The sequence below is a fragment of the Ascaphus truei genome, chromosome 5 (genome assembly GCF_040206685.1).
Source record: "Ascaphus truei isolate aAscTru1 chromosome 5, aAscTru1.hap1, whole genome shotgun sequence".
In the NCBI taxonomy this organism is placed as follows: Eukaryota; Metazoa; Chordata; class Amphibia; order Anura; family Ascaphidae; genus Ascaphus; species Ascaphus truei.
In genome coordinates this window covers 42,958,458-42,982,567 of record NC_134487.1, presented here as the reverse complement: position 1 = coordinate 42,982,567, position 24,110 = coordinate 42,958,458, and the positions used below count along the sequence as shown (strand labels likewise).

The window sequence follows — 24,110 nt, the reverse complement described above, 5'->3', positions numbered from 1 at the left end:
TGCCATATGGTAACTGTTTCTGCCATTTTGTGAACAAACCAAAGTGAGGTAATTCACAAATTACAGTATGTTTTTACTGTTAATAGAATTCTAAATTTTCTTACATAAATCTTTTCGTTGTAAAAGACTGGGTCATGTTGGCCTTTTTTTTAAGAGTGAATACAAACATAAAATATAGGCATACATTTAAGAAAATATAATTTAACTTAGGCCATAAAAACTTTTAATTTCAGATGAAATATTTCAAGTGTACATAAGGACATTTTGTTTTTATTTTGGCAAAACAATTGTAATAACCATTCCAACTAGCAACTAAGCTTTCATTTTTTTAACCCTCTGTATCAAAACCCTATTTTGCTTTTTTCCCATAACATTTTTATGTTGTGGATTAAACAACATGCTTTTCTCCATACATAATGCTCTCTGACTCAAGAACCAGGCCAAACAAGCGGTTCATTACCTGTGCAGCTATTTACAAGTTTTAATGATGTCATCATGACCTGAGTTTAGAAAAGCTGCAACAGGCCACAGTGTAAACAAAAACGTTATTATAGCTAAAGAGAACTAGTGCAACCTGTAGTAGTACTGTACTACTACAAGCTAACTGGATCCCACTTTTATAGGTTCTTCTAGTGTAACTTTTAAGTTCTATTGCACTTTAAAAAAAGGTTTAAGAAATTAAAAACAAGTAAATTTACACCCTCAGCCCCATTATTACAGACTATTAAAAGAAAGATTTAAGCATAAATTAAGTTTAAAAAAAAAAAAATGGCAAAAGGAAAACTGGATCAGTTAAACACAATTTACATGTGCCTGTTTACTAATGTGAAACATGAACTACATAAAAAATTAAAGATGTCATTCTTTATTAAGTAATCAGCTAAATAACTTCCATGTAGTTTTAACACCATTGACACTTTGATACAAAACACCACAGTGCTGTTAATTAGCACATACTGTAAAAACACTTCTCTAAGTGAAACATAGAAGCATTATAATAATATATCTCTGTTATTCTGACAGTCTCAAAAGACTTTACCCTGCAGTACAAGAACAATTGTATTCTTTAGCCACATACAGTAAGCCAGAAGTGTTTATTTTGCTGACATTTTAACACTGCCACAACCTAGTTCACTTATTTATGTTTACAATACTGTACACAAGGCTATTAAGATTTATTATAAAACAAACAATATTTTACGTAAAATTGTGACTTATTTTAGGAACAAAGTCTTTTTAGAGACTGCAGCTACATGTAAGCTATAAATGGTACCCGCAATGTTACAGATTTTGCCATAATGCACACAATGTTGTATCTCTGCTTCTGGCCTGGTATATGATACTTGAATATTCAACTCCATTTTCTAGCAATGTAAATTAACAAAACATGATCATTGGTCAGGTTACACCTCTGTATAAAAGAAAAAAGTACAAATATTCAAGGTGATTGCAGTTCGTTTTAATATACAACTTTGAACGATGTATGTGTGTGTGTATATGTGTATATATATATATATATGTATATATGTATATATGTATATATATATATATATATGCAAATACAACTGTATGCTCATCTGCATGTCTTAGGCATGTCTGCAACCCCGCCTTTCCCCATTATCACCCAGCATACAGCACTTCCACTGCAGCAAGGGATTCTGGGAAATGACATGCAAATGAGCACGCAGTGCCACTTTTTGCTTCAAAAACCATTTTTAACATGGTTCCCTATAGGCTTAAGCTTGCTGCATGGTCACAGCTTTGAGCACAGCCAGGGTTAAGGTGCATACCCAGAAAACCACCCACAGACAGCTGTTTCGACCTTCATGGGTCTCATCAGTGTGGGGTTGATTAACTGGGCATGCAAAGAAGCTGTGGGATAGGGTATACCATAATACTGAGTTAAGTTATGGTGAGTAAAAAAGTGACAAAAACCCTCCACAGGAAAGCAAATATGCAAATACAACTGTATGCTCATCTGCATGTCTTAGGCATATACACACACACAGAGATATAGGAATGCTGCAAGTTTTATCAGTCACATTTTTTTCACCATTATTAATGATATATGCATATTGATATAAATATAACACTGATTATGGGATGTATGCATAAATGCAAAGAGAAGTATTTGGTGCAATGCTGCATTGTGTGCTTCCAATTGTGTCAAATGTAAGAAGCTTGTCAATCAAGTTTTGTTTTAACTTCTGGGGCAGATTGATATTAAAATGTTTGTACGAAGTGTTAGGGAAAGAGATGGACCAATACTATAACCAGAGGTATAAACATTTGCACTCTAACTGGTGCAAATGTATTTTCTCTTTACATCAAATCAAGATGTGCAACCCTCTGCTCTTAAGAGATCTGCATCAATTGTAAGAAACAAGATGTATTCATATGCATATTGATGAAAATTAGTACATTTGACCCAGTTCTACAAAATTGCCTTGATATACAGATCTCTATACATTTTTTATACAGATGTTTAGTTTAAATAGGGTGGAGGATATTCAATATAACTATGCAGGATTTCCTAATATACCACTTGTTTTTTTTTATATGTGGAAAAAAAAAATAACCTCTGCAGACCTTAATTTCTAGCACTGACGGTCTTGGTGGTTTCATTATTCTAGAAGTGTACAGAAAACAATGTGTACACTTGATATAGATTTGAATGTCTCAAATATCTAATGCCATGTCTGTACGAGATCTTGTAGTTCTACTTAGTGTAATCAAACATTTCAATAGGATTTCTATTCTAATTCAAATTTTAAAGACGCAATCCTGGCTGCTCTTTGTTTTTTTTTTTGTAACAGGATGGGAACACCTGGGCTGAACCGTGCTATATTCAGCTCCGTGAACCCCCAGGTTCCAGAGATACTTACCAGTGAAAGTACTAATGTTTAGTCCCCACCAGGAAACAATGTCACATGGGTCATTAGGAAGCCACATCATCATCCGTTACAGCTTCCTATTGAATGGCCATTTGAATCTCAGTGCAAAATCTGGATTTTATACCAGTACCTTCATCAGTATCTCTGGAACGGAAGGGGTCCCCAGAACTGCAAATAGCACGGTTCAGCTCTGGGGCCCCTCAGTTCCCATCTTGTGTAATAAAAAAGAGATAATAGGATTAAAGGGCTAATAGAAAGGTCAGGCTTGCTGCTTTAATGTCACATCTTTAAATATGAGCTGACACATGCCACCCTAAAGGTCACAGATTGGTAAATTGCTACATTAAAAAAAAAAATGATAAACTAGCACATTGTGTAATCACTGAGACCTTATATGAATTCTGTGTGATTGATGCATATTTTTCTATAAAAAAATATAAAAAATTGGGTGCCTGTAATTTTTTTAAAACAAATGTTAACATTTAGTTTGGTAAAGATGATTATCTGAAATATGGGAGGGTTGAATTTCCTCTAGCTCAGTGTTTTTGAATTTTTTTTGGTTAAGGAACCCTATAACTATATGTGAAATTCTGCAGAACCTCAACCCTCTCTAATAGCGCGTCTGAGATCAGGTGCATTGTAAGGGATCCCAGCCCTCTTTAATAGCGCGTCTGAGATCAGGTGAATTGTAAAGTCTTCTGTATTTGGTACAAGTTTCAAATTACCTGAAAATTGCAGGGAACCCTTTAGGGTTGCCTGCAGAACCCGTCTTGAAAAACACTGCTCTAGCTTCTCCTATTTGTGTGATGTCACTGTGTATTGAGAGCAGGACCTTTAATATGCATGTGCTTTAGAAAAAGGGAAAGGCGGAGGAAGGAGAAACCCTTCATTGACATGCTCTCCCATATCCAGAGTCAAAAAACCTAATTTCCTGTAAAATCAAGATGGTCATGTTTTCTCTTAAAAATGATCTGTTTAAAAATATTAAATTTTTGCACAAATAAACTATGCTGTTTTAAAAAATGTAAAAATATAAAAAAACATATTACTATTATTAAAGGTGTATGCTTAGATAACAATAAAACTCATCATTATGTAATGGATTAAAAAAAAAGTTTCACATAACTAATACATTCATACAGTAAGTACTTTGTCGTGATAGCTACAAGTTGTTGTTAAATCAGCTGTCGCCCTGTTTTTCTTTTTACCAGGATGGGAACCAGCTGGTCACCAGAGCTCAAAGGTGCTATTTTCAGCATCGGAATCCCCTGGTTCCTGAGAAACATAGTGGTAAAGGTGTTCTGCTGTTTCACTTTCCTCCAGGGCAAGGGTCTCCAAACTCAGTCCTTAAGGGCCGCCAACAGGCCTGCTTTTATGGATATACCTTTTTCAGCACAGGTGGTTCAATCATTGGCTCAGTCAAAGACTGAAACAGGGATATCCATAAAAGCCGGCCTGCTGGCGGCCCTTGGGGACTGAGTTTGGAGACCCCTGCTCCACGGGAAACAAAATAACTTTTTAAATCAATGATGTCTTCCTCTGGATCAATATACTATAAGTATAGATATAGGATAAAGTATGTTGTCTAAATTTAGCATAGGTTGAACTTGATGGACGCATGTCTTTTTTCAACCTCATCTACTATGTAACTATGTAACTATGTTGTGGCTTCCTATTGGCCCTCCTGACAGCAGAAACTTTTATAGTATCAAGGGAAGCAGGGGGTCCCTGCTGCCAAAATGAATGTGGTCCAGCTCCTGAGACCACCTGCTTCCCATTTTGGTATGAGAAATATTGGGGGTGGGGAATGCTTTAAGCAAGCTGGTTTTAGTATTGACATTCACTGTTACATATATTTAGAGATCTTTAATCCTACATAATGCAAGTAGGATTTAAAAATAAACTTTGTCAGTACTCTTTTGCTTAAACAGTACATCCAATTATCGGCAGCAATGTAATAAAATAACTTTTTTTAACCTAAGACTTCACCAGTTAAGAAAAATATGATCCTTCTGCTGTACAGGTGGTATATCCTCCAAGATTTACTCAAACTAAACAGCTTCAAAGGGGGTTCCAAACCCTTTCTGCCAAACAGACACAAGTCTGTCTTTCTGATGAACAGAAGTTTACATTTTTAATCTTCACTCATTATTTATGTTTTGCAAAAATGAAAAAAAAATGTAGTGCTGAGCTGTATTCCTAGCCCACTGCTAATAAAAATGATTAAACACAGCAATATCACGCTCTTGTTGATGGTGATCATAGAACAGCGTAAAAATAATTCATACTCTAAAATATTTATCCTGTTATTAACCTCCAGATTGTGTTTTAGAATCCTGAGTATCCGGTCAATATTTCCAACTCATTCCACACTGCTGCTGCACCAGTCCAGGTTCTGTATTTCGCGAAGCACAACGGGAATTCTCAGCATCTTACATTTTGTGCATCAGAAAAGCTAGCGCTCATGAGAGGATAAGATCAAATGCACAAGTACTAAGTGGGCAGGAATAATACAAAAGTGATAGCGAAGCATTTGTCAAATGCAGGCTGTGTAATGGGTATAAGAGAAAGCACAGTGTTGGAAGCTTTTCTAGACCACAAAGTTCATTTGGTCATCAGATTTAAAGGAAAATCTTTACTTCCAAGAAAATACTACAGTATGTTATGCCATAAACCTGTTTACTCATACTACACAGGGAAGTGCAACTGTACACACAGTCTGAGGGAATCTGTTAAATATGTTATAGTCTAGTTCTCTAGATAAGGATTTAACAAACTGAGGGAAAGCAGATTAACTGAATTAAAAAATGATACTTATAAATTTGAAAAGGAAGAAAACTTCAGAAAATAAACATTGGAAACGTTTTTTCAGAAAGGCTTCCAGCTATCTTTCATAGTAAACAATGCACTGTATGACAGGATCACTTAGTATTCAGAAGTCTAAACTGTAGCTCGACCAACAGAGATAATATACAGTACCATCAAATTTATGTTTAATAAGAAAAGCACACCGCAGGTCTGTAATAAAACTTGGCTTGCATCCAGTTTTATAACCGAAAAAAACCAAAAAACTTAATCATGTAAGTTAACATATCGGTTTCTTTAGAAAACTGAAAATGGCCAATTTATTTTGTGCTTTTAATATATTTTGTTCGTGTTAAGTTACTTACTTACTAGGAATGTATATTAATGCTGAAAACTACATTTGTATAGTTTATGGAATGTTACTTTTTTTTTTAACTTGATAGCAAAATCTAAAACCGAAAATACACTATAAAAAGTTTCCTGCAAAACATTGTTCACATATAAATTGTTGCAGCTCGTAAAAACCAGATTGTGCAAGATTTTTTCATTTACATTTTGGTCATGTACAGTCATGGAAATGCCATATTTTCATTTGTGGTATTAATGAAAGGAAGACTTGAATTCAACATTTGCAAACATATCTAGAATCTTGGCATTGTAGCTATACTTCTCGTTCTACAAATACGGTTATGAGCTGTATAAAGCTGATGCAGGAGGTATTCATTCCAAAATATGTCAGCATTAACATAAATTTAAAATATGTCAAGAGAAAAACATGTATGGCTTAAAGCAAAGTACAATTTGGAGATTAACGAATAGAAACATATAATTTTCTTAATGTGAACAACAAAAATCATACGGTTAGTTTTGCTAAAATACTTTTTTGTTTTGCTCTTCAGCTATTTAAAAAAATATTTCCAAATCAATAACATAGGGATATGAATAAGTTCATTTCGAACTGTAGAGAAAACCAGACCAGAAGCAGGACTGTGAGGTCACCTATAGCTGCCCTTCCCCAGAAGGATTGTAAATTATTTTAATGCATCTGCAGATGAAAATTACTCCACATCAGACGCATCATTGTCAGAAAGATGGTAATTACTTCCCTTCACTCGAATATATTCTATATACCTCCCCTCATCAGAATCAGTGGCACCACATGTACAAAGCCTGTTTTCAAATAACGATTCAATTTCCTCTAGTTTCTTCCCTTTAGTCTCTGGTAAGCAGCCGTAAATAAATATGAGTCCAACAGCAGCAAATCCTGCATATAGGAAGAAAGCTCCTGTAAAAAAAGCACAATACATAGTCAGTATGGAAGTATTTTTAGACTGTAATTAGACAAGACAGAGAATCCTGCACACATTCATAAAGAACATACACTCGTAACAAGAAAACGACCAGCACTTGTGTTTTTTGGGTTTGTTTGCTTAACAATGTCTATAAATCATAGAAACATTTAATGCAGAGATTAAGGTTACACGCCTACAATGAGAATGCCTGTGGGTTGCCAAATGATTTAGCTGACAGAAGGGATGGCAATGCCTGTTAACATAATGTGTTTCAAGCTTTTATAACAAGGAGTCACAATTGTATTTACTCTTACAAACATTTTCTAAAAGCAATACCATTATTCACACCTTACAATCACTTAAGTCTTACTTTAAAAAGTAGACCCTGATAGCCTTAATGGTGTATATACCCTTTGCTGCCATAAAGGCATTTGGGAATGTATTTTAATACTGAATACTACATTTGGAAATCTTTATGAAAAGTTTTATCAAAATATTTCAAAATGTAACATCTTATCTGCAAATTATTGTTCACGTACCAATAGTCATACAGTAATAGAAAAAATCCAACTATGACAATGTATGCTGCATGCTGCGTGAATATTCACTTAAAGCAATATGCAGCAACCAGGTGGATGGATGGCAATATGGAAGAAGTCATCTTAAAAGTGACCCATGGATAACAAAAACCCCATCCTGTATGTTTTTATACGTGCAGCTTTAATGCTTATACCTAAAGGTGTAATATTTAGCAAATACAGAGTTTAATTATTGTATTCAGATTTACAATTTGTCACCTACAAAAGTTAAAGCACATTTAAAACCTTGTATGAAGTGTCAGCATCTCTTGGCTGCAACACAGAACTGTAAATGTGCAGCAACTATGTACATTTGCAGCACAGATTCATAGCCAAGAGTTGTTTAGTGTTCACATTGCCTTTGTGTATGTCATCCAGATGCCAGTAAATCTGTTGCAACAAATCTGAAGTAATTACTGCAAATATTGTTTTTCTGATCACACACAGATGTTCAACTTTTTTTTTTTTAGTAATCGCATGGGATTTTTAAACACAGATCAAATCATTGTTACCCTGCAACAAGGAGCAAGAACGGCTCATTTATTAGGGCCCGATGAGTAGACCAGAGAGTAAACTGGCCATTCTTCATAATTTCATAATTTTGCATTATTACTTTTTATCAATTCTATAAATAAGAGGATTGTATTATCCTTGGACAGATACCGTCTTCCATTTTTTGGATAAGCATGCTGCTAACAGGTAGTGGACACAAGCACAATATAGGAAGTACACATATTTGGGAGAGGTGTCAGGGAGCCCTAAAACCAGAGAACAAGTCGATCTTCCAACAATGTCGTAAAATGTTATCACTAAATGGCCAAAGAGACACCTACAAGTCAGTGAATTCTACATGTGTATGATGCACAACACATTATATTTCTGAAATGCATCATTTTTATTTAAAAAAAAAAACTGGTGGCACAAAATCAAAATATCTTGTAAAATATTATTTTTGCTTGTGCAAATTATTATATAATGTTCTTACCATAATATGTAAGGTATTCTGCTGTGTGTAAAAAAGTAAGTGAGATTAGTACATTAAAAATCCAGTTGACTCCAGAGGAACATGCATTTCCTGTACTTCTTGCCCAAAGAGGATATATTTCAGAATTGACAGTCCATGGCATTGGTCCCATTCCTATAAATAACCATAACATGAATAAATATATCACACATTTTCATTGGTGCATAGAAACGTTGAACAATTTGGATTAGGAAAAGTGAAATGGGACTGATGACAGGAAAGCAGGCACAAGCAATCATTCTGGTGCAAGGAGAGAAGTCAGAAAAGTCTTAACCCGATAAGGATACAGAGCCCAGAGATGATAAATTAGGCATAAGGACCAAGTTAGACCCAAGAAAATCAAAATCTATGTACAGCAAGTAAATAATTCAGGGTCAGAAATGCAGAGAGATCAATGGGTTACAAAGTAATGAGGACCTGGTTGGAGAGAAATGAATCTGAAATTGGAAGAGAAAAGATATTAAGGAGGCTAGAGATAAAACAAAAGCTGGGACATTACACAGCGGTGTCGCAATTGTTTTTGTCAGATTCTCTTGAGAATTGGTAATATATAATTAATTACATTCCCTAAAAAAAGTGTTGAGAGCACAGTTAATCACAAACAATGAAAAGGGAGGGTAATGGTGGGCACTATAATACTGAAAAAAAACCTATACAGTAGTGTGCAGAAGTATAAACCCCCTGCACATTTTTCACATTTTGCTGGCACCTGAGCATACTCCACGACGCTTTCAAATTAGACTTTACAACTAGAATCTAAAACGACTCCAAAGTGATTGTGATGGTAGGGCATAGCCGGCCTTCATTAATAAAGGTGGAGCCCGGCTGGCTGCCCCTGAAACCGTATGGCAAGGGCTGAGAGTGTCAGCTCTTTGGTCTAATATTGTACCTTACTGTGTTGCCCTGTAATTTTGTTCCCATTATACTGTCCCCCATAGCGTTATAAGCTAGGAACTGTGTGTGTAGGGTTAACTGTGTAAGCCAAGTGGGCTAGTTAATGCATTTTCTGTGTATTTCCCTTTGACTCATGGGCCCATAGCTGCCTGTGCAAGCTTATAAGTGGGTTGCCTTCTATGGGTGACCTCTTATGAGAAATAGCTTCAGGGTACAGACCTTCTGGAACATGAGGGAAAAGGGGGGATATTTTAACCTGTATTGCCTGCCAGCTATGCATTAGAGCTGGTGTCTTAGAGAAGGTTTTAGAACCCCCACATTATAGGTGCAAATGGTGGAGTGCAAGCTCTTGGGTCTAAATATTAGTTTTTCTGTGTTTTAAAACTACAATGCATTTTGTGTTTGTCCTGTGAGGACAAACCAGTTTGGTGACAAAAGGCAACCACATGTAAATTAGCATTTCAATGCCACCAACTCAGGTATAGGAATTCCCTGTGTTAATTGCAAAGCCATGCAGGTTGTAGCACATGGCAAGGGGTGGGAGGGCTGTGAACAGGATATCTATGATTAGAAAGTTTTTGTTTCCTCCTAGACCCGAGCCCCCCTCAGAGTATTAGATAGGGGGCAAGCCCTATATAAGGGAGTGCAGTGTAGCACATAACTTTTTTTTTTCCTGTTGGAGATTGGAAGACAAGCAGCTGCTGGCGGGCCTCTCAAAGGTGCTTCTGGGTGAAAGAGCTATTCACACAGGGAAGCATGGAGAGGCCTAGCCAGCAGGCTGGATTTCGGTCCAGCAGTCCAGAACCAGGGTCCTATCAAGGTAAGCCTTTGCTGAAGCAGGCGCCTTGCAACTAGGAAAGGGCTACATCTCATTCCCCAGACCCCAGTAAGTGTATATTCTCTGTATCTTGTATTTCTGTGTGTGTCCGAGGTCTTATCCGAATAAACTGCAATTTATTTTACTGCCTGTTTTGCTCTCTGACTGATCCCTTAAATATAAAGGTATATTTGGCCTGGTCTCCCGTGACAGTGATAAAGTTAGAAAATGCATATAGAATATAAAGAAGTAAGATTTACAGAGAAAAACATATTAATCTCAGTTGCATAAGTATTCAACCCTTTGCTAGTGTAGTCCTACATCAGCTCAGGTGCAAATGGATTGTTTGAAGGATCACAACATTTGTGAAATAGTTTCAGCCTGTGTGTAATCAAAGTGGTTTAACTTGTAGATCATTTCCCTGAGGTATATAAAGACTTCCAAGGTGCAAAGTGATCAGGTTCAAGCGCACATTTCACTTGAATTCAAAGTGATATTTAAATAGAATTATTATTATTCAAAAAAGGACAAAGTCAACAAAAATATTTTGTGAAACACAGTGAACAGAGTAAACACAATACAAATCCACAATACAACCATAAGAATTAATGCTGCTCCGAAGTGGTAAGACTTTTCCAAATCCTCTTACACACGTACAAGAAAGGATACGGAGTGCAAATAGTCCCATGATATGTAAAAAAGGGGATAGGGATAAATAGTGCAACAATGCAAGAAACTATATACTGAAACAGAGCAAAAAACAATATTAACCCACTCACGTGGTAAAAGATCAAACCAGGCAGATTAAGGATAAACCTACTGAGCCAGATAACGCAGGGGTGCACAAACTTCTTGAGCAGCGCTCCCATGCCTGGCAGTTGCAGCGTTCGCCGCCCCCCCTCCCTCCCTCCAAGGACTTGTGATCACGTGACCTCGCCACGTAATTTGCCGCGCATTGCTATGGCGACGCGGCACGTCACATGACACAGTAGCGTAATTTGATGCCGTGTTGCCATGGAACGCATCACTGAAGACCCGGTAGAGAGCAGGTAAGGGAGCTACAGAGGCCTCACACCTCCCCTGGCATTTAATTTATATGCCGCGGGGAAGAGCGTGGGGCCTCTGTAACCGCCGCGCCCCCCCTTAGAAATTCTGGCGCCCCCCAGTTTGCGCACCGCTGAGATAACGGATTAACAGCAGGTGATCCTTCTATCAAGTAGCAGGATTTTCAAGGTTTTATCTCATAAAAACAATAGAACAAAGCATAGTGCAAATAGGCTAGACCTGCATATGCTGGATTTTGTATTGTATTGTATGTCTTTATTTATATAGCGCCATTAATGTACATAGCGCTTCACAGTAGTAATACTCAATTACAGCTGATCACTGTTTGGGGATACTCCATTCATCAGAGACGTCCTCACGGAGTGATACACTCATACTTCCAGTGTTTTTTCTGTTCCCAAACCTGACATCTCTCCAATGTTTTCTAACATCACCAAGAGAGCCACGGAGTGTTTATCCATCGCATTTAATCCTTCCACCGTTCAGCTGGATCCCAAGTGGTAAAAGTATTACCTTCATGACTTTTTATTAAGAACTTGATATACAGTATGAATGTTTTATCCTGATTCTAACTTTTTAATCACCTATATTAATTAAATTCAATTGTACCTTTGAGCATAAATATATACACACACACACACACACACACACACACACACACACACACACACACACACACACACACGTCATTCCTTGTTCCTGTCCTGATTTGTCATCTGGTATACTGTTCTGTATATGTAAGCATGCTCCGATTAATCTGGGTTATTTTCCACCACTGTTCAAATAAGCATTTATCCATATTTACTGTACAAAATAAAAATAGTGACTGGCAGCAAAAATATAACTTTTGTAAAAAGGAGAGCAGGTAGCCATTGAAGAGGTTGATGGATCCTGATTCACTAAGTTTGTCCTACCCCAACATGACCAGACTTAATTCCCCATTCATTTGGGTAGGGACTAGAGGAAAATAAATTACCCCACAAGAACAATTGCCCTATTCCGTATATATCTGTCTAATTATGCAGCACTTTTACATAGCATGTTTGCAGACACGAGTCTCACAAAGCTTACAATGTAATGGTGGTGGCTGACATTCAGGGAGCAAAAGTGACATGTCCAAGGCAGTCCAAGGAGATCTGAAACTAGGATTTGAACTGATTTCAACTGCTTCAAAGGCAGTGTGCTTACCACTTACAGTAGCTACTCCTTACAATATATCATTCCATTCATGACATACTATGTGGAAGTAAAATAAATGTACGTGCTTTAAAACCTCCGCCTGCCACCTCTAGAACTTGCTCTAAATCTGTGCCACTCAGACAGAGCTTCTTAAGCTTTGAAGAGTGTGTGCGCTGCCATAAACATATGTAGCCTAGCCTCCAGCCACTACTTGTTTCCCTGGGCCCTACCAGTGTAAGCCCTGTTAGGTACAGGCAGTGGATGAGTTAATTCCTCCATAAGGCCTTGTTTGGTATTGCAGCCTTAGATGCAGTAGCTGTATCTAAGGGCGGCCTTGCAACAGCCATAGAGTCTCAGCCAGGGGGAGTTACTACTGGCTGGGTGTCATGCTGGATTGTGATGACCTGTCAGTATCAGACCTGCCCTGTTATGGGGCAGGGTTACAAACCCAACCCCAGGGTATAAATACTGACTCTCTCCCAAAAGTGGGTGTGTTTTTTTCCTCCCTTTGTGGAGTGAGCAACAACTTCCCTGTGTTCCATAAGGGGGCATTAGGAGGCGCACCATGAAGGAGGAAGCTTGGATGGGTCTCAAGCCTTGAAGTGACATTCTTACGGGAAGCAAGGAAACTGATGTACCTGCTGTGTAAGATCCTAAACATAGCAATAAATACCATGGAACCATATACCAGTGTGATTCACTGTCTTGGGCTAAAGAAAGATGTCAGTCTGGACCATCCTACTATACAGAGGATCCACGCTGCAACCAATGAACAAAGGTACCCTGTAAATCAAGACCTGATGATTCCCCACACCACCGCGGAAGTGCCCAGCCCTCCCGTTGCCTCACAGGTATGCGCCATTCTACACAAAAGACACTAGTAGCTGACCAAATCTCACTTAGGGTGGGAGTAAAGGGGCTACACATATGTTGACCAGTATTTAGCATAGTTCAGCAATATGAATTTTGGGATTAAAATAAAAAGGGGCTTAAACAGATTGCACTGTATATAAGTAGGTCTGTGTGCATTTTCTTAAATTGCCTGTCTGGATAAGTAGATTATACAGAAAATACAAAAGCTTTAATAAAAGGATTACCAAACTTTCCTTCTGCGGACCATTTTATTCTCAATTGTTTGGAGGACCACCTTACTTACATTTAGCTTTGATCCTCAATGTATTTAGAGATACTTCTAATACAAATATCAAAAATCTGATTTTATGTACGGCAGGAGAAAAAAGAATGAAATTATTAATTATGAAGGGTTTCAGTGAGCACTATGAAGGTCTCTGGTGACTCATTGTAGTCCATGGACCACAGTATAAGAAACCCTGCTCTAATAGTCGTGAAGCAGTTATGAATATTGGTTTCAATGATTTCGCTCCGTGGTGATTTTTTTAGACATGTTCATTAATCCCTTAAAACATTTTAGTAAACATTTCAGGAGAATAACCTCATAGAATGTACATTTCTCTGAGCAATGATCACCATACCTACAATTTTCAGTGTGCTAGAGCAGGGGAGCGCAATCTTTTTCACCTGCGTCCCCCTGTCGGCTATACCCCTCTCCTCGCGCCCCCCTGCTTATCTTGACTCAGACGTCCTGGCGCCATGATGTCAATGTGACATCACATGACCCCGCGTCGTCATTTTACGCCGCGTTGCCATGACGACGCGTCAAACAGGAGCCATCTGAATCAAGGTAAGGAGAAGTTTAACGAGGCCTTGCAGCTCCACCGGCATTAATTTAAATACCTTCAGGAAGCGCGTGGGGCCTCTGTAAACCCTGCACACCCTGCAGCGAATCTCGCGCCCCCCACTTTGCGCACCGCTGTGCTACAGTATGTCTTTATGCCAGGCACAATCTTTATCTTTCATTTATTCTACCCATGGATTACTTTGGCACTTTAGTAATAAACAAATCCCACAAAAACATTACTTCCAGTGATATAGAAATCAGTGAAAATACAATACCCCAAAACACGTACAAGTATATTATTAAAATGCACATGTTTTATATATTCAGTAAAAATGCATTATGTTCCCAACATTTTGCCACTTAAAACAGGCATGTGGACAGGTTCTCTTGTGATTTTGTTTATTGTTTTCCCATTAACAGAATAGTAAAACTTTGTTATGATACCTATTGGCATGTTATGCTGATATTTGTCAAATACAGAAAATCTTACCAGGTGCAAAGAAAATCAAGTACAAAATGAGTCCCATGAGTGTGGTCCACGAATATGGTGTGGGGCAGTAATTGTAGGCCCAAAATGAACCATCTGATTTGGATCTTGTTTCATTTGAACATCTGAAAGATATGAATAAAATATAATGTAATGCAAACATTTAATTTATGTATGGATTAATAGTTCAGTAATACAGTAGTACAGTAAAATGCACAGATAATTCTAAAACATTCATAATATAAACAAATGTTGAACAGATTTTGCCTATTTCTATAATAATATTAATTATTTTTATTTATTCATGCATACCTGTCACATTTTGTGTAAAATCTACATAACCCTACCACACTTTGAAAAGACATTTCATTTTTGTAACAACTCTGTTTGCATATAAAGTATGAGGTATTTTTTGTGTCCGAGGTGAGCTGGCTCTTCTGTTATTTAATATTTCATTACAAGCTTCTGATAACTTATCAGCAGTTGTCTTCCATCGTAGATAAAAAAAAGCAACGAACCACATTGTGAATGAAATCAAGTTTCATTTCCACTTCTACAGGCAAAATAGTCACACAAGCATCTTAACTGAGAAAACAGTACAAACATTTGATATACAATAAATAGGAGGATTAACAGCTCTTAAAAAAAAGCAGGAAATTAACACTTTAATCTGTAAATTCCAGCAGAATATTTGCAAATTATTGTATATATATATAAATATTCCATATCTATAAACATTTTAGCCCAAACTGAAGATATGATCATTTCAAACCTAAATATTAATTATGCTATATTCTCTATACTCAGCATGTAATTGTTTAATTTAGTATTAAATTGTTAGAATTATATTGGAGAATTATGTGAGACTGCAATGATAACAAGTTAAATAAATTAAATATAGCAGGTGAAGAAATGTTTACCTTTCTTGCAATAGTTTGAATTCAAAGGGTATGTATGTATGTCTTTATTTATATAGCTCCATTAATGTACATAGCGCTTCACAGTAGTAATACACGTTACAATCATATAAATAACAAATAATATAAATAACAGATCATGGTAATAACTGCTTCAGATATAAAAGTAAATTTTCGGAAGAGGAGTCCCTGCTCCGAAGATCTTACAATCTAATTTGTAGGTAGGAAGAATGTATAGAGACAGTAGGAGGGCATTCTGGTAAGTGTCTGCAGTGGGCCAAGCTTTATCTATCATGTGTATATTATTAGCCACTGTGCTACTCATATGCTTCTTTAAGCAAGTGTGTCTTAAGGTGGGTCTTAAAGGTGGATAGAGAGGGTGCAAGTTGGGTATTGAAGGGAAGGGCATTCCAGAGGTGTGGGGCAGTAAGTGAGAAAGGTTTAAGGCGGGAGAGGGCTTTAGATACAAAGGGGGTAGAGAGAAGGCACCCTTGAGCAGAACGCAAGAGTCGGGATGGTGCATAGCGAGAAATTAGGGCTGAGATGTAGGGGGGGGGGGGGCAGAAGAGTGTAAAGCTTTAAAAGTGAGGAGAATTGAGTGCGAGCTGCGGGATTTGATAGGAAGCCAGGAAAGTGATTTCAGCAGGGGAGACGCTGAGGCAGAATTAGGAAAAATTAGAGTGATTCTGGCAGCAGCGTTTAGGATAGATTGTAGGGGAGACAGGTAAGAGGCAGGAAGGCCGGACAGCAGGAGGTTACACTAATCGAGACGAGAGAGAATGAGGGCCTGAGTCAGAGTTTTAGCAGTCGAGCAACTGAGCAAAAGGGCATATCTTCTTTTCTTCGTAGATGCAGCTAATAATTTTCCAATATAATTTCTAACTTACTGTAATACAAAATTATTTATTTTAACTATTTACATGCTGAGTAAAATATGTACTGGATATAGACAATATAACATATTTATTATTTAGGCTTGAAATTGTCCTATTTTCACTTACAATCTAAAAGGTATATTTGAAGACCAGCAGAAAAAATGTGAAGATAGTAAGTAAAGTTACAATAGGCAATACAGTAAAAAAAATGAAGTGATCCATTATTGTTTTATAAGTGTAGCCCCCTGTAAACAGCACAGGCTATACCTATCTTCCTTCTGCTGTGGTAAGTCCTGTTAAGATCAGGCACCAGTAATCATCATGGGTTTTCCCCCCTCCATAGCCCTATCCTGAATGGTAGACGCAGGCCTGGACTCTGCTGCAGGCGTGAGCAAGAGGGGAGGTCCTGTTGACATCACGAGGGGCGGGGCTAGCTCTATATTTAGCAGCTAACTCCAGTGAGTAGTTTAGAGAGTTGATAGAGATATCGAGAGTCTGGAGTTGCCGGTTAGTTATGCCGGGAGTATGCAGTGCAGTTAATATGCTATGAGTCAAGGAATCCTGCGGATCGGTCCGAGGATTTGGAGGAGACTACGGTCTCCCCTGCGCAGAGTGCAGGAGAAAGAAGAGCGGAAAGATTCAGCATCCTTTAGTAGAGCTGATAGAATTATAGACTTGGTGGACCAATGCCCTCACCCCACTGCCAGGGGTGATGGGGAGAATCCAAGACCCACCGCGAGGCTAACCTCGGGGGTGGGCCACGGGGTATTGAAGCCCTAGCCCAGACTATCCTGCCGGTGGAGCGACTTGGAGGGAAGGAGAGGAGGAATAATCTGGGTGAAGGCGAGCGGCGCATAACCCGTCCTGGCTATTGTTGTTGCGGCTGTTGGAAGCCACTATCGTTGGGATATAGCTGCTCTGTTAATAAAAGAGACTATTCATTATCCGCAAAGACTGTGTGTGACTTGGAAAGTACTACCCTGGGACCCAAGGGGTTCTTCTATACCGGTCCTGTCCCATATTCCTGGGAGTATAGAAGATGGAGGCGCTGCACCACTAAGAGATCATGGAGGCTACCACCCCAGAAGCCCAGTCCTGGCTCCCCCACAACATCGCGGGAAGCTCAGGCCCTCCTGTTCCTCACAGGTACGCACCACACCGCATGTAATCCGTCCTCATGCACCCTAGACACCACCGTAAAGTCTGGAGGAAGGGGGGAAGCAGGGTTACATAAGAAAAAGTAAAGTGTGTATCCACTCTAATGGTCAACATTTTCAGATTTTTTTACGGGAGATTTTGTAGGAAAATCTGCAAAGTCTCTTCATCTTGCACTGGTTTGTGTTCGGTTTCAGGAACTTTATGGTGACAAACTAGAACAATAATATATTTTTCGGTGAACTATGAGGAAGTGTTGGCCAATGTAAGAGAGTCATTGGGCATGTTATGCCCAAGAAGGATTCACAGACTTGGGACAAGCCTGGAGATGAGAGGAATGAGATGGGTGGATATATTTCATTATCATCTGCATAGAGATGATACTTGAAGCCAAATGAGTAAATGAGCACAACTTGTGAGTGTTTAGAGAGAGAGAGCACTCTATTCTCATCCACACAATTTTTTTGATTTATTTAGATTCAAGATTAGTGCATTTGAATTAGTTAGTAGAGTATTGTTATATGGTGAAATTACTGTACCGTACTCATTTCGAACTCTCGTGCTATATAGGAAATTATCAAAAAAAGAGTACAAACACTATAGACTCATGGAGTCTAAATGACAACATGAGTATAAATTCATGCAGAGAAAAAATTAGCACACTACAGGGACAATTCAAACAAAGATATTTCGAGCATGGATTTAATATTAACATGTATTATTGTGGATATCTGTTTTGCTGGTACTTAGAAAATTAGTCAGAATAACAGGAATCTGCTGATAATGAAAATAGACGACTTATGCTGTTGAAAGTTGGGATAAGATGATTAGTAATGCTAGAGAATCACAATTGCTTTGGAGATTGGATACCTTAAATAATAGAGAGTAAATGGAGTCTAAGAATACCATGAGTTCTTTTAGAAGGCAAAAGTGAGGTTAATGGGCCCCATTTAATATGCTACATTATCGCTCCATTCGCAAAATCCAATCCAAGCAAATAGAGGTTTATGTTTTGCTTACGAGGTGATAATGGTCTTACAGCATACTAAACATGGACCTAAGAGAGAAAGTGAGAAGGTAGCACTCAGAAAAGGATAGAGGGAAGTGGGGGCTTAGATAGACCATTAATACAACTCAGTAGAATTTTAGGGAACAATTAACAAGAAACAAGTACTATGTACCATAGTCACACACAAAAAGACCTACATTTTCTATTTACCACTCAAAATATAGGATTCCAATAAGATTTGATGTCTACACTACACTTCTAAGTCTCACACCCTGTTCCTCAACCCAAGGACAATCATGTATACCACTGCTGTCACAGTGGCTTTAAAGTTGATGCGTTGTTTAGACCACTGAGGATTTGAGGAGTGTGAGAAGGGGATTGGACAAAGGATTCCACTATTGGTACTGGTGCAGAAATGTTAAACTGTTCAGGAATTATAAGACTATCCAACAATGTCATATATAGTAGGGGATGAAGGTTACTGTTTGTGATCACATAGTTAAGAAAGTCTTAAAGAAGAAACAACTATTGGTGGAGAGTATTTTTGATGAGCGAACAAGTAGTATGGAAGAGATAATGGTAGATGCTTTGGATATTCTCCCAGCAGAACTGACGGTGACAAATGCAGTAATAAAAGAATAATGAAAATAAAACTTGTGGAAATGTAAGATTAACACAATGAAGCTTTACTGGCATAAGAAATACAGAATAAAAGTGTTCTTACAAGCTGGGCGAGACTTCCAGGAAGCATGTCAACAAAGATGGGTGTTTAACTTCCTAGCGCCTCCCCCGTTCCTTCACCAGTAACGGACAACCTCGTTATTAAGCCACAAACTGTGATATACACATCTCAAGATACAGATCAGAAAGAGAACTGTTTGAAAAGATTGATATTATTCAACACAGGTCATCCCCGGCAGTCTTGTTCTCCTTTTTAGATTGCGGTCTATGTAGGTCGTGACTCCTGCTCTGTTGGTGCGGTCTGTATAGGAAAAGCTGAATACCTAACATATGGCCGCTGAGCAAGAAAGACTTTAAAACAACTCTGCAATTTGTAATCTTTCTTGGTGAGTCAATTCAGAAATCCTTTATTAAATAATTCAGCAACCATCTGTTAATTAATCATTTAGATAGTCTTAGTACAAGTCCCTGCACTGCTACTATGACACCAAAGAGCATTGCTGTGGGGCCTGGCAGGTCGGCTGGAGGAAAAAATGGCCTCAAATATATCAAATAAAAAAATTCCATTGAAAGCAATATGATTTTTCTTTGATACATTTGGTGTCTTTTCCCTAAGATTTGCACCACTTGTGCCTTCATACATACAGTCAATAAAATGATACAGCAGAAATTCAATATAATTGTATCCTTTTAGAACAACAATCATGTATTACTTTGTTAGACTGAAACAGCTTTTTAATAATGTATATTTCAAAATATTTTGTTAATATAATATTGGTTACTAAGAAAATATTAGATAATGCTTTCCAAGCAATCGCCTACTTACTGCACAAAATACAGTACATACATAAAACAAGAATGCAATGAACATTATTTAGAGAAGAAATTAGGCAGAGAGAAATCAGCATGCAAAGTTTCAAAACAAGAGTATAGCAGATCGTAATAAAACTGCAAACTGCTAAAAGATCACACACTGTACTTTCAATTGCAGTTGAAGTGAGAAGTTTGTATAACACTAAAAACATTTAAGATGTGTGTTATTAATAAGAGAGAATTAAGACTTGAATCAAACAAGAAAAACAAAATGAGAACCTCCACAAAATATTCAATAATGACCAAGTATAATAAGGCAGAATGCTAACCCTGAGGCAAATATTTAAATCCTACACATTTAGGTAAGCGAGATAGTAGGGATATTACAATAAATAATTTTCTCTGTCTGTAAGGACCAAGGCATAGAAAACATGGTACAGTATATAAAGACGTCTGATCTTGCCTCTGTAGTTAAATGGGAATTAATCATTCCTACCTTCTACGTGAGAATGGATGTGTCAATAACAAGGCCCATACTACTGTACATGAGACGTGTATTTTGAAGAGAAGGTCAGGAAAGTGGAAGTTTTATCATAACGCCACTTAAGACTGATTGATAAAACTCAATATACTGTGTATAAGGATGGAGGAACAACTGTAGCACAGCTACATTCTCTGATAGCGGGTGGAGTAGAAGAGGTTGTTCGACTGAAGCTGTAAAATTCCGTCCCATAATAAATACAAGCATTGGATTTAAAAGTATACAATAGTTGGAAACAATACATTAGGTACAAAAGAACAATAGCTATTACCAACTGCAATTTGCTATTGACATTTCATGAATAATCACCCTGCTGTTTACTCCTTAGTTTCCAAATGCTAATGAACAGCGGTCAAAGTGTGATAGTACTATATAGTGGTACAATCATATAAATTCTGATAAATACAGCATTCACTTTTTGAAATGCTCTCTAATGATCTCTGTTCTTTTGTTCAAAGAGCTAAGCTCTCCAGCAATCAAGTCCAGAATCGGTAGGTCTACTTTTTAATAGCACTTCAGGCACTTTGGATCACTGAATACAGTAACTAAAGCCACTAATAATTAAAGCACAGTTGACACATTGGGGCAATTTCAGAGCACAAACTAGGCAACTTTACTTGATTTTTTAAAATTAATTTTTTTAACTCTCAGAAGATAAAAGTCTAAAGGAAAATTCATGAAACCAACTTCTACTTTTCCAGGTTGAAATGCTATTTAATATTTCTCTGTATTTATTATGCACAGTTATACATCATATAAAGTCTGTAAAGCAAGCAAGAGTGTACAGTATTTGTAATGTTTTATTTGGGACATCAAAACCTGCTTGCTTTCAATCATTTTTTTATAAAGTCACCAATAAAAATAATCAGACACACGAAAGGTACATTCAATGATTCTTTTATGATTTATTCAAATGCAATCATAACAAGACATGTCAAAATGATTACATGAAGGAAAAAATACAATATACTGTACGTGTAACACGTGCTCCCCCACCCTAAGGGAGATTCACTGCTCGTTACCTGTGTTTGGTGCTACCTGTTAGGCTCACAAGAGGGTCTGAGCATCCACCAGTGGAAGGGGAGATAAGCAGGACAGGCTTTTGGTGCTTGGTACCTTGTCTTCTGGGTGCAGTGCCTCCATTCCAACAGGGCCTATCAGGATTAGGTGCAGTCCCTTGTTGGAAAACACTCTCACCTCCCCCTGAAGAACTGCAGTCTCAGGCAGGAGTATAAAACAGAACTGGGGTCTTTATTCTTGTACAGCAATGCACAGCATACATTACATCACACAGCAGTCTTTGGTCCCTGGACCCTCAACCCCCATGTCGGCCGAACCTGACGAAGTATCCTCTGATACGAAACGCGTTGTTCGGGCAACGTTCACTTGTTTGGCTCCTGCTGGCCACCGTAGAGCGACGTTGTCACTACTTTCCAGCTCTGCGAACCGGACGCGGTCTACAAAGGAGTTTCTTAGTGAGGGGCAGCCCGGACCAGATCAGGAGCACTGCTGTTTTCTTATATGTGAGTGCTTTGCTGTTTGTTATTGCCATTTGATTAAAGTTGATTTTTAACCATCCCATCTGGGCACTTCTCATCCTGTTACTACCGGGTGCATCCGGAGGAGTTCACTCCCAGCACTATAGAACACAGCCCCACCAGAGAGACGCAATGCCAGTACATCGGTGATAAAGATACCATGTGCGGCACAGATTCACACATGGCCGTGTGAGTCTTTATTATATTTTTTCTTGGTGTAATTCCCCCACCACTTCTGGCCATTCCCTTGTTTGGGTGGACAGTTTTCTGTGTCACTAAGCCAATTGGGCTGTGTACTAATTACCATTCATTGTGGTTTTATTTATTATTGTTTCCTTTTCTTTGTTTTACGCTCCCCTACTCTTTCTTCCAATATCCAGGGGCAGGACTACCGGCAAATTGGATTGTTATACCTGGGGAGTGTACTGATTGGGTCACACGCACATGGTGTGATGCCTCTCAGTACCTGGATCTGCTCTGTTATGGGGCAGGGTTACAAGATCCTCCCCCGGGTATAAAAGCAGGCACTCCACCAAATTGTGTGTGTGTCTTCCCTCCCTTAGTGGAGTGCGAATGATTCCCTTTGCCCCGTCAGGGGGTGAAGGAGCTGAGGAGGCACTCTTGGGGCCTCAAGCTCCTGGGGTCTGCTCCAGGGAAATTGAGGAGGAATTAAGACCAGTTGTACCATCATGAATCTCTGTGTCGGTCCTGGAGAGAGTATGTGCCTGTGGGGACCAATCCTGCCTCTGCCAGGATCCTAATGGGATGAAGGCGCTGCACCCCCCTAAGAAGGAAAACCCTGTCCTGTTGCTGCTCCCATATACCACCAGCTGGCCCTCAGACCTCCTGTAAGACCGCAGGTGAGCTAACAGCACCAGAGTACACCCATGTAGCTGCCATATCTCCCGTAAGGGGGGGGGGGGGAGAAACAGGTGCTATGTAAGTATACAAGACATGTAACGCTTTGGCCAAAGGGTTTAACTAAATGACCCTTACTCATGAGCAAATGAACATTGGAGTATTTAACTACTGTATGTATTTTGTCACATTGGATGTAGCATTGGATATTTTTGTCTTTTGTAGTATACAAGACAATACATACAAGAAATTTGGTATGGCAGAAAATAACAAATATGAAAAAATCTCACCAGTAAAATAAGTTAAGTTCCAGGCTGACACCTTAGGAAGGAGACAACATTTCTGGCTGCAAAAGTGCTCTTTGTCAACAGTCTAATGAGTGTGGGATAAGCCTGTCATAAATGGGCACTGGCCCACGTGAAAATCATGTCCCAGGCGGTCAACATTTTGGTGTCTGACGTCATGGCTTTTTTAATATGTTATTTTTTTGTCATACCAAATTTCTTGTATGCTTATATTGAATTTGTTTCTACTTTGAATCATTTTGAATTTTTTTGCTATGATTGCTGTCATGAACACAGCAAAGCTGTGAGCACGTGACTTGTGTATGTGACAAGGGTTCCTACTGTATACACAACTATCTAACCAACTCATTAATCTCCCCCTGCAGAGCCCTCGAAATGAATAATATCTCCCGTCAATCAGTCACAAATATAACCTTAAATCTCTGCCACCAAAAATAGTTCCAGACATTACCTGCAGAGCTTTTGGGCCATTTATGAAGAAAAATCTGCAATTAACACATACAAATCTATTGTTGCAAAATGTGTCTGAAAATGCTGTTACTCTCTTCAAAAATGTGCAAAGCTCAATTAGGCTTTGTCCCCGGTGGCAGCAGCTACAGCGTGTGTGGTGCACACAAGGTATGGCCCTCTATGGGGCCGGTCCCAGTAGCTGTCTGCGCGATGCACGACCGCCTTTGCCAAAAG

General features: G+C 38.5%; 1 protein-coding gene across 1 annotated transcript in view; it reads right to left on the bottom strand.

Moving 5' to 3' along the window:
- Positions 1-2,782: 2,782 nt before the first annotated feature.
- Positions 2,783-24,110, bottom strand: part of SLC2A13 (solute carrier family 2 member 13) — a 467,906-nt gene continuing 446,578 nt past the window's right edge. Inside the window, exons 8-10 of the mRNA XM_075599766.1 lie at positions 14,738-14,859; positions 8,555-8,707; positions 2,783-6,984 (exon numbers count right to left, since the gene is read on the bottom strand). Coding sequence (XP_075455881.1) covers positions 6,758-6,984; positions 8,555-8,707; positions 14,738-14,859 — 502 coding nt within the window. The 3' untranslated portion in view covers positions 2,783-6,757. The remainder of the gene's footprint in view (positions 6,985-8,554; positions 8,708-14,737; positions 14,860-24,110) is intronic.